At 37.9% G+C, this 14,135-nt stretch overlaps 1 protein-coding gene across 3 annotated transcripts in view; it reads left to right on the plus strand.

Annotated features, from left to right (window-relative positions):
* SENP1 (SUMO specific peptidase 1) overlaps positions 1-13,932 on the plus strand; it is a 47,855-nt gene extending 33,923 nt beyond the window's left edge. For all 3 annotated transcript variants that reach the window (XM_063076309.1, XM_063076311.1, XM_063076310.1), the window contains exons 14-18: positions 9,357-9,560; positions 10,850-10,929; positions 11,864-11,948; positions 12,589-12,684; positions 13,651-13,932. In XM_063076309.1, the coding sequence (XP_062932379.1) occupies positions 9,357-9,560; positions 10,850-10,929; positions 11,864-11,948; positions 12,589-12,684; positions 13,651-13,713 (528 nt within the window). In that variant the 3' untranslated portion in view covers positions 13,714-13,932. The remainder of the gene's footprint in view (positions 1-9,356; positions 9,561-10,849; positions 10,930-11,863; positions 11,949-12,588; positions 12,685-13,650) is intronic.
* The last annotated feature ends 203 nt before the right edge of the window (positions 13,933-14,135 follow it).

The following is a 14,135-nucleotide window of genomic DNA, read 5'->3' on the forward strand; positions in this document are numbered from 1 at the left end:
TAGATGTACAAGAAAATAGAACTGACTTCTGCTTCTGGTCATGATAGAGTAAAAGGGACAAGATTTACCTTTTCAATCTAACTAGAAAACTAGATAGATAAAATATATGAAACAATTTTCAGACACTGGTTAACAGGCAGTACAGGACAGTGATCTCTGACAGAAGGAAAATGGAAGGGATGTATTTATAATTTCCCCACCTTACTGGGTTGGGGTTTATGCATTGTGGGCGAGGGGCTGGCAGAGCCTGTGCAGAAGTGTTCCCCTCAAGTCTTGGCTGAATACTGATCTATGCACGTATGAGAAGTTTTCAGAGGCTGAGGAAAGAACCACCAGAAAGAAGGAATTAGAACAATTTCAGAACAAACACAAGTGCCAAGAATTGTTCATTTTCCAACCAGTAATAGTGGGAAAACCTCCTAAGTCACAGGGCATAGAATAGAACCCTCAGAAAGGTATTCCCTTGGAGTGGGGCCATACTGACCCAAGAATACAGGCTGCTCTGGACCAACAGTAACAAAGCTTGAAAACAAGTCTCAAAAGCTTGAAACTGATCCAAGTAACTTAACTGTATCACAGAAAAAAATCCCAACAATGTTTAAAGGAATACAACAAATCCCAGCAACAACAAAACCCAACAACATAAAGTCCACAATGTCCAGCATTCAATCAAAAATTACTAGGAATACAAAGAGGAAGGAAAATGCAACTTATGACAAGGGGAAAAAACCAGTCACTAGAAACACCCAGAAGTGACCAAAGTGATAGAATTAGCAGATAAGGATGTTAAAACAGGTACAGGCTGAACATCTGTAATCCAAAAATTTGAAATCCAAAATGCTTCAAACTCCAAAGCTTTTTGAGCACTGACATAACACTGAAAGGAAATACTCGGAGCATTTTGGGTTTGGGATTTTCAGGTTAGTGATGCTCAATTGGTATATACTCTGCAAATATTCCAAAACACTTCTGGTCACAAGTATTTCGAATAAGGGATACTCAGCCTGTATTATAAATATTCCATATGTTCAGGTAGGTAGAGAAAAATGGACATTATGGGGAGAGAAATGGAAAATAATATTTTAAAGAGACCCAAACTGAATTTCCGGGGATAAAAAATGGTAGTATCTGAATTAAAATATGCCTAGGATTGTGTTAATAGTAGATTAGACACTTCAGAAGAAAATACAGCAATAGAAACCATCCCAAATGAAACATAGAAAAAAGGCTGAAGAAAGATGACAAGAACATCAGTGAGCTGTGGGACAATATCATTGAACTGTCTAAGCATGTAACTGGAGCCCCAGAAAGAAAGGTGGGGGCATAGGTAGTGTCAGAAAAAGTGTTTGAAGAAATAAAGGTGGAAGATTTTCCAAATCTGAAAACCATAAACTGACAAATTCAAGAAATTCAGCATACCCCAAGTAGAAGAAGTTCCATGCTAAAATGTATAATAATCAAATTGCTGAAAACCAGTGATAAAGAAAAAAATATTAAGAGCAACCAGTGGGAAGAAGATACATTAAGTACAGAGGAACAAAGATAAGAATAACTGTCAGAAATCACATAGGCCAGAAGACAATGTAGCTACATCTTTAAAGTACTGAAGAAAAAAAATTTGTCATCCTAGATTCTGTACTCAGCAAATATATCTTTTAAAAAATAAGGCTATACTTTTTCAGACAAACAAATGCTGAGAGAATTCATCACCAACAGACCTGTATTATAAGAAATATTATATTCTCTTTAGGCCGAAGAAAAATATCAAATGGAAATGTCAGTATGTAAATGGAAGGAAGAGCAGTGAAAATGCTTTCATTTTTTAATAGCTCTAAAAGACAATTGACTAAAGCAGAACTAAATGTGTGGTGGTATTTATAATGTACATAAAATACAAGGTTACTTCAAAAAGTTTATGGGAAGATTTGTATTTTTTTTTTTAATTTAAAAATGTTATTCATTGTACATGTTTTTGGGGTACAATTTGTTGTTTTAATACATGTGTATATTGCATAATGATCTAATCAGAATAGTTAGCATATCTACCACCTAAACGTTTATCATTTCTTTGTGGTTATACATTCAAGATCCTCATTTCTGACTATCTTGAAATATATAGTACAATATTATTAGCTATTGTCCTCCTAGGGTATCAGAACTTATTCTTCCTATCTAACTGTAATTTTGTGACTTGGTACCAGTCTACCAACCTTTTCCTGCCCTCACCCCCTTTCCCCACCTCTGGAAATCACTAGTCTACTCTCCATTTCTCTCTTTTTTTCTCTTTTTAATTTATTTTTCTTATTTGACCCATGATAATTGTACATATTTATGGAGTGCAGTATGGTAATTGGGTACATTCATACTGTGTGTGGTGATCATATCAGGGTGAGTACATATATCACTGCAAACATTTGTCACTTCTTTGTGTTAGGATCATTCAATGTCATCTTGACTAGCTATTTAAAGATATACAGTACTTTGTTGCTAACTGTAGTCTCCCTATGCTACTATAGAACCCTAGATCCTATACTTCCTCTCTCTCTAATATTTTGTATTCACTGACCTCATCCGCCTTTCTCCTCCCCCCTCCCCGCACCAACCAGTCCCTAGTAACCACTGTACTGCTTTCTACTCCTATGAGATCAACTTTTTTGGCTTCCACATATGAGTGAAGATGTGCAGTATTTCTGTGTTCTCTCTGTGCCTGGCTTATTTCACTTAACATAATTTTCTCCAGGGTCATCCATGTTTCTGCAAATGGCAGAATTTCATTATTTTTATGGCTGAGTAGTGCTCCATTATGTATTTATACTATGTTTTCTTTATCCAGTCATCTGTGGTATTATCTTTTAATTCTGTTTTTCCACAAACTTTTTGAAGTACCCTTTTTTATGATAATCATAGCACAAAGGAGGGGACAAAATGGAAGTATATACTATTATAAGATTCTTACACTCTACATGAAGTGGTGTAATATTATTTGAATATAGACTGATAAAGACATATTGTAAATCCTAGAGCAACCACTAAAAGATAAAAACAAGAAACAAAGGTATAATTAATAAGCCAATAATGGAGATAAAATGGAATTAAAAAATAATTCAAAAGAAATCAAGAAAAGAAGAAAAAAGATACAAAGAACAGAAGGGACAAATAGGAAAAAAGAGCAAGATGGTAGATTTAAACCCAACCATATCAGTATTAAATGTAAATTATCTAGATCAGCACCATACAGTAGAAATATAATGTGAGCCACATATCTAATTTTAAGTTGTCTAGTGGTCATTAAAAAAGTAAAAAGAGAAGGTGAAATTAATTTTGATATGTTTTATTTAACCCAGTATATCCAAAATATGTCATTTCAGCATATAATCAATATTAAAATATTATTAATGAGCTGTTTACCTTCTCTTTGAAATGTGGTGTGTGTTTTACACTTTACAGCACCTCTCAGTTTAGATTAGTCATATGTCAGGTGCTCAGTAGTCATATTTGGCTAGTGGCTACCACACTGGAGAGTATGGTTTAAACATCCAATTAAAAGGCAGAGATTGTCAGATTAGGTAAAAAAGCTGTCCAAAGGAAACCATTTTAAATGTAAAGACAAAGTAAAAGGATGGAAAAAACCTACCATGAAAACACTAATCAAAAGAAAGATGAAGTGACCATACTAATATTACACAAGGTAGATTTCAGAGCAAGGAATACTACCAGTGATAGAGAGAGACATTTCATAGTGATAAAAGGTTCAGTCATCAAGAGGCTTAACAGCCTAAATATGTACACACCTAAGAACAGAACTTCAAAATACGCACAGTAAAAACTGACAGACCTGAAAGAAGTAAACAAATTGGTAATTACTTTTGGAGATTTCAACGCTCCTCTCTCAATAATTGATAGAATAAGTAGACAGAAGATCAGTAAGGATATAGAAGACTGGGATGGGTAGATGAATTCCAGGTACCCAAATGTTTGTTAGCTGGAAACACTTTCTTTTTTTACACACCCCTATCCCACATGGAGAAGCAGGATGACTACAGCATTTCCTGTCTCTTTACTTTCCCTCCAGGACTCTATTCTCCTTATCCTTCCTTACTAATTTATAATTTACATGGATGAATTGGAAAGACAGCAAGCAAACATGTCTCTTTTTTTGGTTCCACCTTACAGATCGTATTAATTATTACCAGTTGTTTCCAAAGTAGAAAAGAATTGTACTGTTGGGATACTATATTTCTAACTTTACTGGCTAGGGAAAGGCCATGAGGAGAAAACTCAAAAAAATTCGGGGGACAGGGAGGTGGTGAAGGGGGAATTAAGATAGAATCTACAGGACTTGCCGGTTAGTTGAGTTGGTTAGAGTAGAGTTGTAACAGCAACATCAAGGGTTCGGATCCCCATACTGGCCAGCTGCCCCTGCTGCTCCCCCCCCCCCCCCCCCCCGCAAAAAAAGGTATAATCTACATAGCAGACTGTAACTACACTGAGCCAGGATAAAAGAAAAAAGATGTTTCAGCTATTCCGCATCACAATAGCCTTGTGTTTAGAGAAAGTATACTTATGTGATGGATAGTGGGAAGGTAAGAAGTAAGACTTTATAAGGAAGTACCAAGGTCACCTGATTTTTATTGCAGAATCAGGATCTGGAACAAGAGCACATACTTTTATGTCTAGCATTCTAACTTTCAGAACTCAAATCTTTGATGAACATGGGGAGTTGGTAGTATCATAGCCTGATAATTGTTTCCGAGGAGTAGTTAAATCTGAGTGATGCTCAGTAAAGAGAGGAATCATCCTGCAAAACATTAATTCCAAGTAGACAAACCTAGCACTGGGAATAGCTTTCCTTAGGGAATAAATACATTGCATAAGAAGGGAAAAAATGGGCAAAATAAGATAAATTAGTTAAGTGAATATGATGGATCTACCATATATGCTATACATTCTTAAATGCGGAATAAAATGACCAAAATGAAAGTTTTAGTGTTTCCAACATGACTCACTGGCTTCCACATTGCTATAGTTTACTTCTTTGAAGTGTTTTTAAATAGAACTAGCCCTGATAAACCAGGGATTTATGCAAGGTGACATGAAGAATAGTCATTCTCCGTAAATGACTCTGTTAAAATAGGTGTTGCCTGCCTGTCTTTCTCTAAAACTTTGGTAGTCATTCTGATCATTTGTTGCTTGAATTTGCATGTGAAAAAAAATCTCATGTGCATGTTCACAGTGAGAGAAGCCTGCCTTCTTGGTTTCTGTAATATTAGGTCAGATCTTCTGAGTGAATGACCTTCTGAACCATATATTTAAGTGCTGCTCTTTGGTTAGTCTTCTGGGCTTTGTAATTGATAAGGATAATTTTTTTTTTTTTTTTGCTAGAAAAGAAGTCATAGATCTTTCATTATCAGAAAAGCAACATAATCTTTTACAAGAGACATGCATAAAACAAAGTGACATAGAAATGTTCAACAATAAAGAAGGTGTATGTATCCACAATACACCAGGCAAATATTAATCAAAATAGAATATGGGCAGCTCTCTTTGAATATTAGACCTATTAGAAATTAAGACAAAAAACATCGAAAGGGGCAAAGTAAATATAATCGTAAACAAAAAGATGTAACAATAATGAGAACATATATAATTATATAGCCGTGAGATCTAGCAAATAACACAACAGAATTTTGGAGAAAAATAAATAGCTTTCGTGGAAGATTTTAATGAATTCCTCTCTGAAAAATAAATACAGAGAAATTAAATATCTGAACAAGCTTGACATAATATTTATACAGAACTTTTTTTCCCTTCTATAGAGAAAATTCATTTATTTTTAGCACACATGGAACATTCATAAAACTTAACTATGTACTTATCCATAAATTTATTTATTTATTTTGATTTTGATTTATCAATATATAATGCAGTTGATTTTCATGTCCCTTTACCAGTTCCTTGAAAAGGATAAATTTAATTTAAAAATTAGAATGGGAAGGTTAAGGTGAAAATCGAGAGAGATAAAACTGGAAAAATGGCTTTTGTCCACCTTAAAAGTTGTCTTAGTCTCTGTTCAGGAGCACTGTTATACCCAGGACTTTTAAAACATTTCTTTTCTAAGCCAGTTAGGAGGGTTCAAAGTATAAACATGGGAAGGGTTAAAAATCAAGACTTTACTGTTAGTGAAATGTTTTACTTCTAAATGCATGAGAAAACAAGTTTGGCTGGTTGACTGGGCAAGAAGGAAGATACAAATAGCAATGGTCATTTATGTCATTGTGGTAACATACAGGAAAAGGATTGATTCTTTAGTTTGAAAACGTCGTAGGCTTTTCTTTTAAAGAGAAGCTTTTTTCAGCTTCAGCCTGGCAGCTCTTCAAATAAAATCACAAGGGAACAAGACACTATAAACAACCCTCACATCCCCAAACAGGACTGCATAGACAAGCAGACGCTCATGGCGAAGGCTGCAGGAAGGGCAGCTCTTTAGTGTCCAGGAGCCACAATGAGAAAACAGAGGCAAGTATGAGCCCAGAAAGGATGACAAATGGACCAACATTGACAGTAGCCCTCAGATGGTGGTGTATTGGCAAGACAAACAGTAGGCACAGGGCTGATCTACTTTTAGCTCCCTGTTTCAAAAAGAATTTAGGATCTGCTGGAGCTCAGAGTCTTGTGTGCAGAAAGAGCTAATGGAGGGGGAGGGACCCTTGGCTTCACAAAATACAAGCAAATGCTGTGACGATCACTGCTTGTCTTTCATCTTGAACCCTAGGATCCCATCTCTCATTTCTTTTTCCTTCATCTTCAGTCCTCTGTGAGATGACGTGTAGAATTCTTTTTGTTCTCTAAACTTCTAGCTTATTTTTTTTGGTATGATTGTGTCTTGGCTGAACTATGGCAAATTTCCTCATTTGGACCAAATAGTAATAGCTGAAAAACTGAGGAGAGAGACTTGGATCTAAATTCTGCCTCAGATGTCAGATTACACATCCTCAGCTAATGGGAGGGAACATTGAGGCCACCAAACTCCCTCAAACTGGGATACAGGGGAAATGAAAAAGAACTCACATCACTCCTTAGTGCTAACTAACTAGTTGACTTTGGAGGAGGCCATTTCCCTCTCAGTGGAGAAACCTTGGTTGGAGGCAGGACAAAAGCAATGGAAGATGAATTCTCAAAGGAAATAGATGGCATGGTATCCAATCACTAGTTCTCTGTTGTTCAGCAGTGTTGTTCTTTAGATTTAGAGTTCACCTCTCACGGTGAAGAAAGAATAAAAACTCAGGTTGCATAAGTCTAGCTAAACTTCTTTGGTTTCTGGAACTCTTTCCTGAAACATAGGATAGTCATGTGCAAGTATCACATGACACTTGTTTATGTTGTCCTTTTCTTATTTCAGGCTAATTATCCCAAAGGTAGTACCTCTCTGTTAGACACCTGGGGGAGATATGTCTCTGTGGCTTTCATGTACTTGTCTGTCATCTCTCTGCCTGATTCCTTTCACCTCTCCCTTCAGTCTTTATTGCCTGTTATAATAATGTAACTCTTCTGCCGCTGTGGAAGGTTTGGCTTATAGTGACTGGCACGTGTTCTGCCTATTCACTTTACCCCTTGGACTGAAAGGGTTAGCCTCATAACATGGCTGACATTATGTGATGAGTAGAATGCCAGAGGAATCAATCTGTCCATTTTTGCTGCTTTTCTCTCATTAGAGAATGTAGTTCACAGCCTAGAAATCTGTGCTTAGTGGGCAGATCCTCCTGCATTCATAAACCTTCAAAAACTTAGAGGCACCCTAATGGTGCTATAGCACCATTTCCTCAGGGGTGTAGTTAGATCAAAAACCTAAATTTGAGAAAGATACGATTCTAATTGTCTTGATTGATTATCATTATATGAAACAACTGAGCTCCAATTATCTATTGGGCATCACATTAGGCAGAGAATTAGCCACAGCCTGAGTCCTATGGGTCTGCTGGGCCTGTTGCTAAGTCATCAGAGCTGTAGATAGAACAGTATCTTTCTTCAGTCCTACTCGCCCCTCACCTTAGAGCTCTGCCTCATGGCTAGTGTGGTTTCCCTGCAGCTGCCTAGGCATCTTCATGTATAGGCCCTTTCTCTAGTCTAGAGCATGCTTCGGTGTGTTCCTGGCAGTGTTCCCTGCTGCCTTCCCAGTATGTAGTTGCCTACTGTTGGGCAATACTCACTGCTCTGGCATCCTGGTGTGTAAATATTTGTCAAAGGATGGGGGCATTTTCCCATTCCCCAAAAAGCATTCTGAAAAATTCGCCTGTTTTCTTAGTCATATTTCCAAGCCGTGGATCAGTTAGCCCATTCATTCCTTGTAGTTGACAGACAGTGGCCTGGCCTCAGCTGGCCACATAAAGTATGCAGTAACTTCCAGCACAGTAACTTTCAAGATTTAGTACCAGGGAGTCCTGGACCTAAAGGAACTATATACAACACAGTTACTATTAGAGAAGACATTGTTTCATTAACAGAAAGAATCACACATCTCCCCTATCAAGCATTTTTATTTTTTTCACTCACACTTAATATTGAAGGCATAAATCAAATCAACAAAGATGAGAAAGCTAACCATATAGATTCTGGAGGAGAACTTTACTCTTCATGTTTGTGACTTTTAGGTCTCCTTGTATAATGTAGGTTTTTATACTACATCCATGTCTGCTTCTATAAAGGTGACATTGCTGAGCTACTATCAGTTTTTTTCCAGTACAATTGATGGTTTTTCCTGTCACTTAGTTCTACTGAAACCAAAATGGTTTGTCTCGCAAGATGGCTTATTAGACTGAAAAGGCAGTTTTCACCCACGGACCAGAGTTCTTTTTGTGCAAAACCAGGTGACACTCATATAAGGTTTGAACTCTTGATCTTAGCTTAATAGTAGGCTCTGACTGAGCTCAGGATCTATTTAAGTTGCTCACACAATCTCAGTAAATTAAAGTAACTGCTAATGGGCCTTATTGAACTGCTTGTACTACTTTCTTTCCTTTTCTCTAAGCCACACCTTCTCACACCACTTCCTCCTCATTCTCCAGTCTATTGACGTAACCCTCAGTCTTCTACAAGTCTGGCCAACATCTGTATCTCCAACCCCATAGTATATATATCAGGTTTTTCTCTTTTCCCTTTTTCTCTTTCATTCAACCCTCTCTAGTCTGGTCAGAATTTGATACAGAGACATAAGGCTGTTGAATGTTGAAGTCTTAATTGAATTGATTAGGAAACAATAATGTATGCTATTCAATACTGCAACTGCTTTTTCCCTATGTAATACAACTATTTTGAAAGACCTGAGTGTCTGTTTTAATACATATAATTTCTTCCCACAGATCATCAATTTCTACATGAATATGCTGATGGAGCGAAGTAAAGAGAAAGGATTGCCAAGTGTGCATGCATTCAATACCTTTTTCTTCACTAAGTTAAAAACAGCTGGTTATCAGGCAGTGAAACGTTGGACAAAGAAAGTGGATGTATTTTCTGTTGACATTCTTTTGGTGCCCATTCACTTGGGAGTGCACTGGTGTCTAGCTGTGAGTATCTCCTATATTTCTGATAAAATTTAAAAGAAATCTATGTACTTATAGAACACAGAGGATAGTGAGTAGTAGTTCTACATCTTCACTTGCTTACCGAAAGAGTAGTGTTTAATAGGGGGTTGGCTAAAAATCAGATAGATCAATGAACTTCCTGTCAAGAGTGGAAGATACTTAGACTTTGAAGAAAGCTGTGGAATTTCCTTTTCTGGAAATATTTAAAAGGGAGTTATAGGGTGTCTAAACAACCTCAAGGCAAGGCATGGGAAGAAAAAGTGATTTCTGGATGCTGCCCACTCAGATTCTGTGACTATTCTGCCTAATCATGACTTACCTTGCATACTTGGTAGTTCAGTGTTTTTTATGACTCTGAAAGCATGGATGCATTAGCTTAATGTATTAATAATAGTTATTTCACAGTCTATTTTGAATTACGTTTGAAAAGCATTAAAACAAAAAGGAAATTCTCCATGTAAAGAAACAACCCAGAATCTTCACCATCTTTCTCAAGCTATATGGAAATAATCTTGGGATCCTCAACTTATATTCTCTGAAGAGCATGTTTTTTCTTTACTGTTACCCACCTTGCAGAGGGAGAACCTGAACGCTAGAAAAAGGTTTCAGAGCAATAATGGAGCCACCATTGATCAACCCCCATTATAGTTCTATATAAATATAGTGGATTGAATCATGTCCCCCCAAAACTCACTGGAACTCGCATTGTGTCCCCCAAGTTTTATGTATTAGAAGCTTGGCCCCAACTGTGACTGTTAAGAGGGTGGGAAATCCTATTATGATAATCGAAAGGTGGAGCCTCAAATAGGCGATTAGATTGTAGGACCATGCTGTAGTGAATGGATTAAAAATGGTGGTCAGGGGTGTGGTTCTAAGGGCTTTAAAAAGAGCGAATGAGGAGGTTAGTCTCTGCTCTGCTCTCTCTGCTTCCACCATCTTGCAATGTGAGATCCCTGGGTCACTGTCACCACCACCAGATGGACTTTGGACTTCCCAGCCTCAGAAACTGTAAGCAATAAATGTCGTTTTTCCTTATAAATTATTTAGTTCCAGGTATTTTGTTATAAGCAACAGAAATGAGCTAATACAATAAATAATCCTCTCATTCTTCTTTCCTCTGCACATTAAGCATAATATATTGCAGAGTTTCAGTCAAACTTGTCATGATTTCATAGGAAGTCTGGCAGAAGGTTCCATGGGTCAGGGCAGGGAAGAGCTGGGAAACTAATTTTCTTCATTTTATAACACACAGATTTTTTTCTTATTCCTAGGTTGTGGACTTTAGAAAGAAGAATATTACCTATTATGATTCTATGGGAGGGATAAACAATGAAGCCTGCAGGATCCTCTTGTAAGTAGGGAGTTGAGGACAGAAGAGTTTAATGTCAGGTATATGTTGTGTTTTTCCAGCAGTGGAACTCAAGTGTTTGATATCTTCACTGGAGTAATTAATAAAATCTTCATATTAAGTAAGAATGGATATTTTACATCTAAGTAAAGTTCAGTAATACCAAAAACACGCACAAATGGGAGTAATTATTGTCCTAGTGCACTAAAATATAGAATGGATATGCAGATAGGGATATAGATACTACTTAGAAATCATTTAGTCTGACCTACTAATTTTTCAGATGAAGAAGTTGAGGCCCACAGAGGTGACTTTGATTTGCCCAGGTCCTAGTAGTTAGTGGCTCAGCTGGGAACCAGAATGCAAATCTCTTTATACCCCACCTGTTATCTTTTTCTAAAACACCTATTCCTCACTGTAACACTCTGATGGCAGGAGGAGGTAGGTTCCTGAATGGTGAGCAGTTTAAACTTAAAAAAGACTGCTCTGTATGAAGTATGCACTCAATAAATTGTTGATTTAGATTGAATTTTCACACAAGAGAACCAAGCCTAATAATAGTAAATAAATACTTCTATTGCTAGAGAAACATTTTTCATCCATTAGATTGAGTTCTAAAGGATCATATAAACCAAGGGAAAGGATAAAAAATTATTCCTCAAGAGGAACAGTAGGTAGAAAGAGCCTACATATCAGAGACAGAGGTCATGTTCCTCTTGGGTTGACAGAATAGGCATTAATTGTAGGAGTTGTGAGAGGCAAACTCACAACTCTGGAGGAAGCTTAGCAGTCCCAGCATTCCCTGCTCAGCACTGTATACTGTTTTTCTCGGAAGAGCAGATGAAACTCTTCTTAAGGATTGTCAGCCCCATTCATAGGGTGGCAGCCGCCATCAGTGTTCTCCACAGATCATCTCATTCTCTCCCAATTTCCTTAGGCAATACCTAAAGCAAGAAAGCATTGACAAGAAAAGGAAAGAATTTGACACCAATGGCTGGCAACTCTTCAGCAAGAAAAGCCAGGTACATTTCATCTTGATGAGATGGAAATCCTAAGAGTAAGGTGTTTGGGGAGGAAAGGATTTTACTGCTTGATTCTCAGCGAACTTTTATATCTAAGTAAAGTTCAATAATACCAAAAACATGCACAAATGGGGGCAATCTATCAGATAGATCAATGAACTTCCTGTCAAGAGTGGGAGATACTTAGACTTTGAAGGAAGCTGTGGAATTTCCTTTTCTGGAACTATTTAAAAGGATATTCCTTCAGCTTGGTGTTTTGGTTCCTTGGGGAACATAGATTAAGCTATTTGTGGGAAAACTGGAAATGTGTTTCTTATGTAGAACTAGGTTTTCCCCAGCTGTTGCTAAGCTTTTCACTCCTACGGGAAACATTTGCTGATTAGTTGACTGTTGGGGGAGGGACCAGTTTATAAAAACCTATATACCCCTAGGTGCCATGGAAGTCAGATATTCTCCTGTGATATTAAATGAAGTATACTGTGTTTTTTTCTTTGAGCCTCTGTTGTCCTGAGTGGGAGACCAGGGTCATCTGTTCAAAATTCAGAGAAACCTGTGAAATCTGTATTCTTTGTTTCTTGTTTTTAATGTAAGAAGGAAAGAAGCTTGGAAAGATGTCACCTTGTTGTTGTTGGTCTTTCAGGAAATTCCACAGCAGATGAATGGAAGTGACTGTGGGATGTTTGCCTGCAAATATGCTGATTGTATTACCAAAGATAGACCAATCAATTTCACTCAGGTGAGCTGAGCCTACAGGAGGGAGCTGTAGGTTCACCTTGTCTCCAAGCTGCCCTACAGAGATGTTTTTCTCTCCACTTGCTCTCCCTCTGGGACTCTGCCCTGACCATTAGCATGCTTCAGCCTATGACTGATAACACTGGTTACTGCCTGTGCCGCATCACAAGGAAGACAGTGATATTGGCCACATCCTGGGTTACCATACATCACATATTGTAATAAAAGAATACTGGTCAAGAGCAGAGTCTTCTCTGCCTTTCTCCCCAACCCACCTCAAATCCTGTAAGGAACAGAGGACTGGGACCAGAGCAAGTTTTCCTGTACTTAGTTAGAAGTCAGGTTTTGAAACTGGCCACACCTCAGTCTCCTGGTATAATTTGTTATGCTGCTCTCCCTGACCCCTCACTTGATGACAGGTCAGTCTTCTCTTAGTGTATGATTGGTCATTTCTGTTCACATGGTCCTTCAGAGACCAAAGTGAATTGAGACTAGAGATTATGTCTGATTCTCCAGTTAACTCTTTACTTCTGTTTGAATCAGTGGCTTTACCATATTTTTCCACCATAGCCCTTTGTCTAGACCAGACTGAGCTTACTCTTAAGTTCCCTTAACACTTTCCCCAAGAATTGCGCTTTTTATTTTCAGGCTGCAGACTCATAGCCTCTCAAAAGTTCAACATAGTGGACTGGATAGTCACCATTCTCAAAGTTCTTGGAGACATTTGAGCATAGCTTGGGGACTTCTGGCAATGCGCAGTATAATTTCTAAGGCTACAGCAATGGAAAATAGCAGTAGAAAAAAGCAGTGAAAAGAAAAAAAAACACATATAATCAAGAATGAACAATTTGAAAGACCAGAAACAGAGACTATGTTAGTTGAAAACCGTGAAAAGAAAAGATTACGGGAAAAGAGGAATTGGGTCTAGGTAAAAGAAATGAAAATAAAGGGTGTTTCTGTGTCCCTACAGCAACACATGCCATACTTCCGGAAGCGGATGGTCTGGGAGATCCTCCACCGAAAGCTCTTGTGAAGACTGCCTCAGTTAGCAGACAGTGACCTTGTGGGGGACCAGCTCTTTGTTGTCTACAGCCAGAGACCTTGCAAACAACTGTTCCCAACCCTCTGTTCTTGTAAAGCCCTTGATACTGGACCAGGCCCTGGCGAGATGCATTCACAAGCACATCTGCCTTTCCTTTTGTATCTCAGATAATATTTTTGCAAAGAAACTTTGGTGCTGTGAAAGGGGTGAGGGACATCCCTAAGCTGAAGAGAGAGACTGCTTTTCACTTCTTCAGTTCTGCTGTCTTGTTTTCAAAGGGCTCTAGCCTCACTCAGTCCCTCGTTAGGGGACTGAGAAAAGCCTGGAAAGAATCTTGGTTTCATATAAACTCTTGTGCTTAGGCCTTACTAAGAAGCAGGAAGGGGCGTGAGCAAAAGGTAGGGATAAAAACC

This window comes from Cynocephalus volans, chromosome 12, assembly GCF_027409185.1.
Source record: "Cynocephalus volans isolate mCynVol1 chromosome 12, mCynVol1.pri, whole genome shotgun sequence".
NCBI classification, from domain to species: domain Eukaryota; kingdom Metazoa; phylum Chordata; class Mammalia; order Dermoptera; family Cynocephalidae; genus Cynocephalus; species Cynocephalus volans.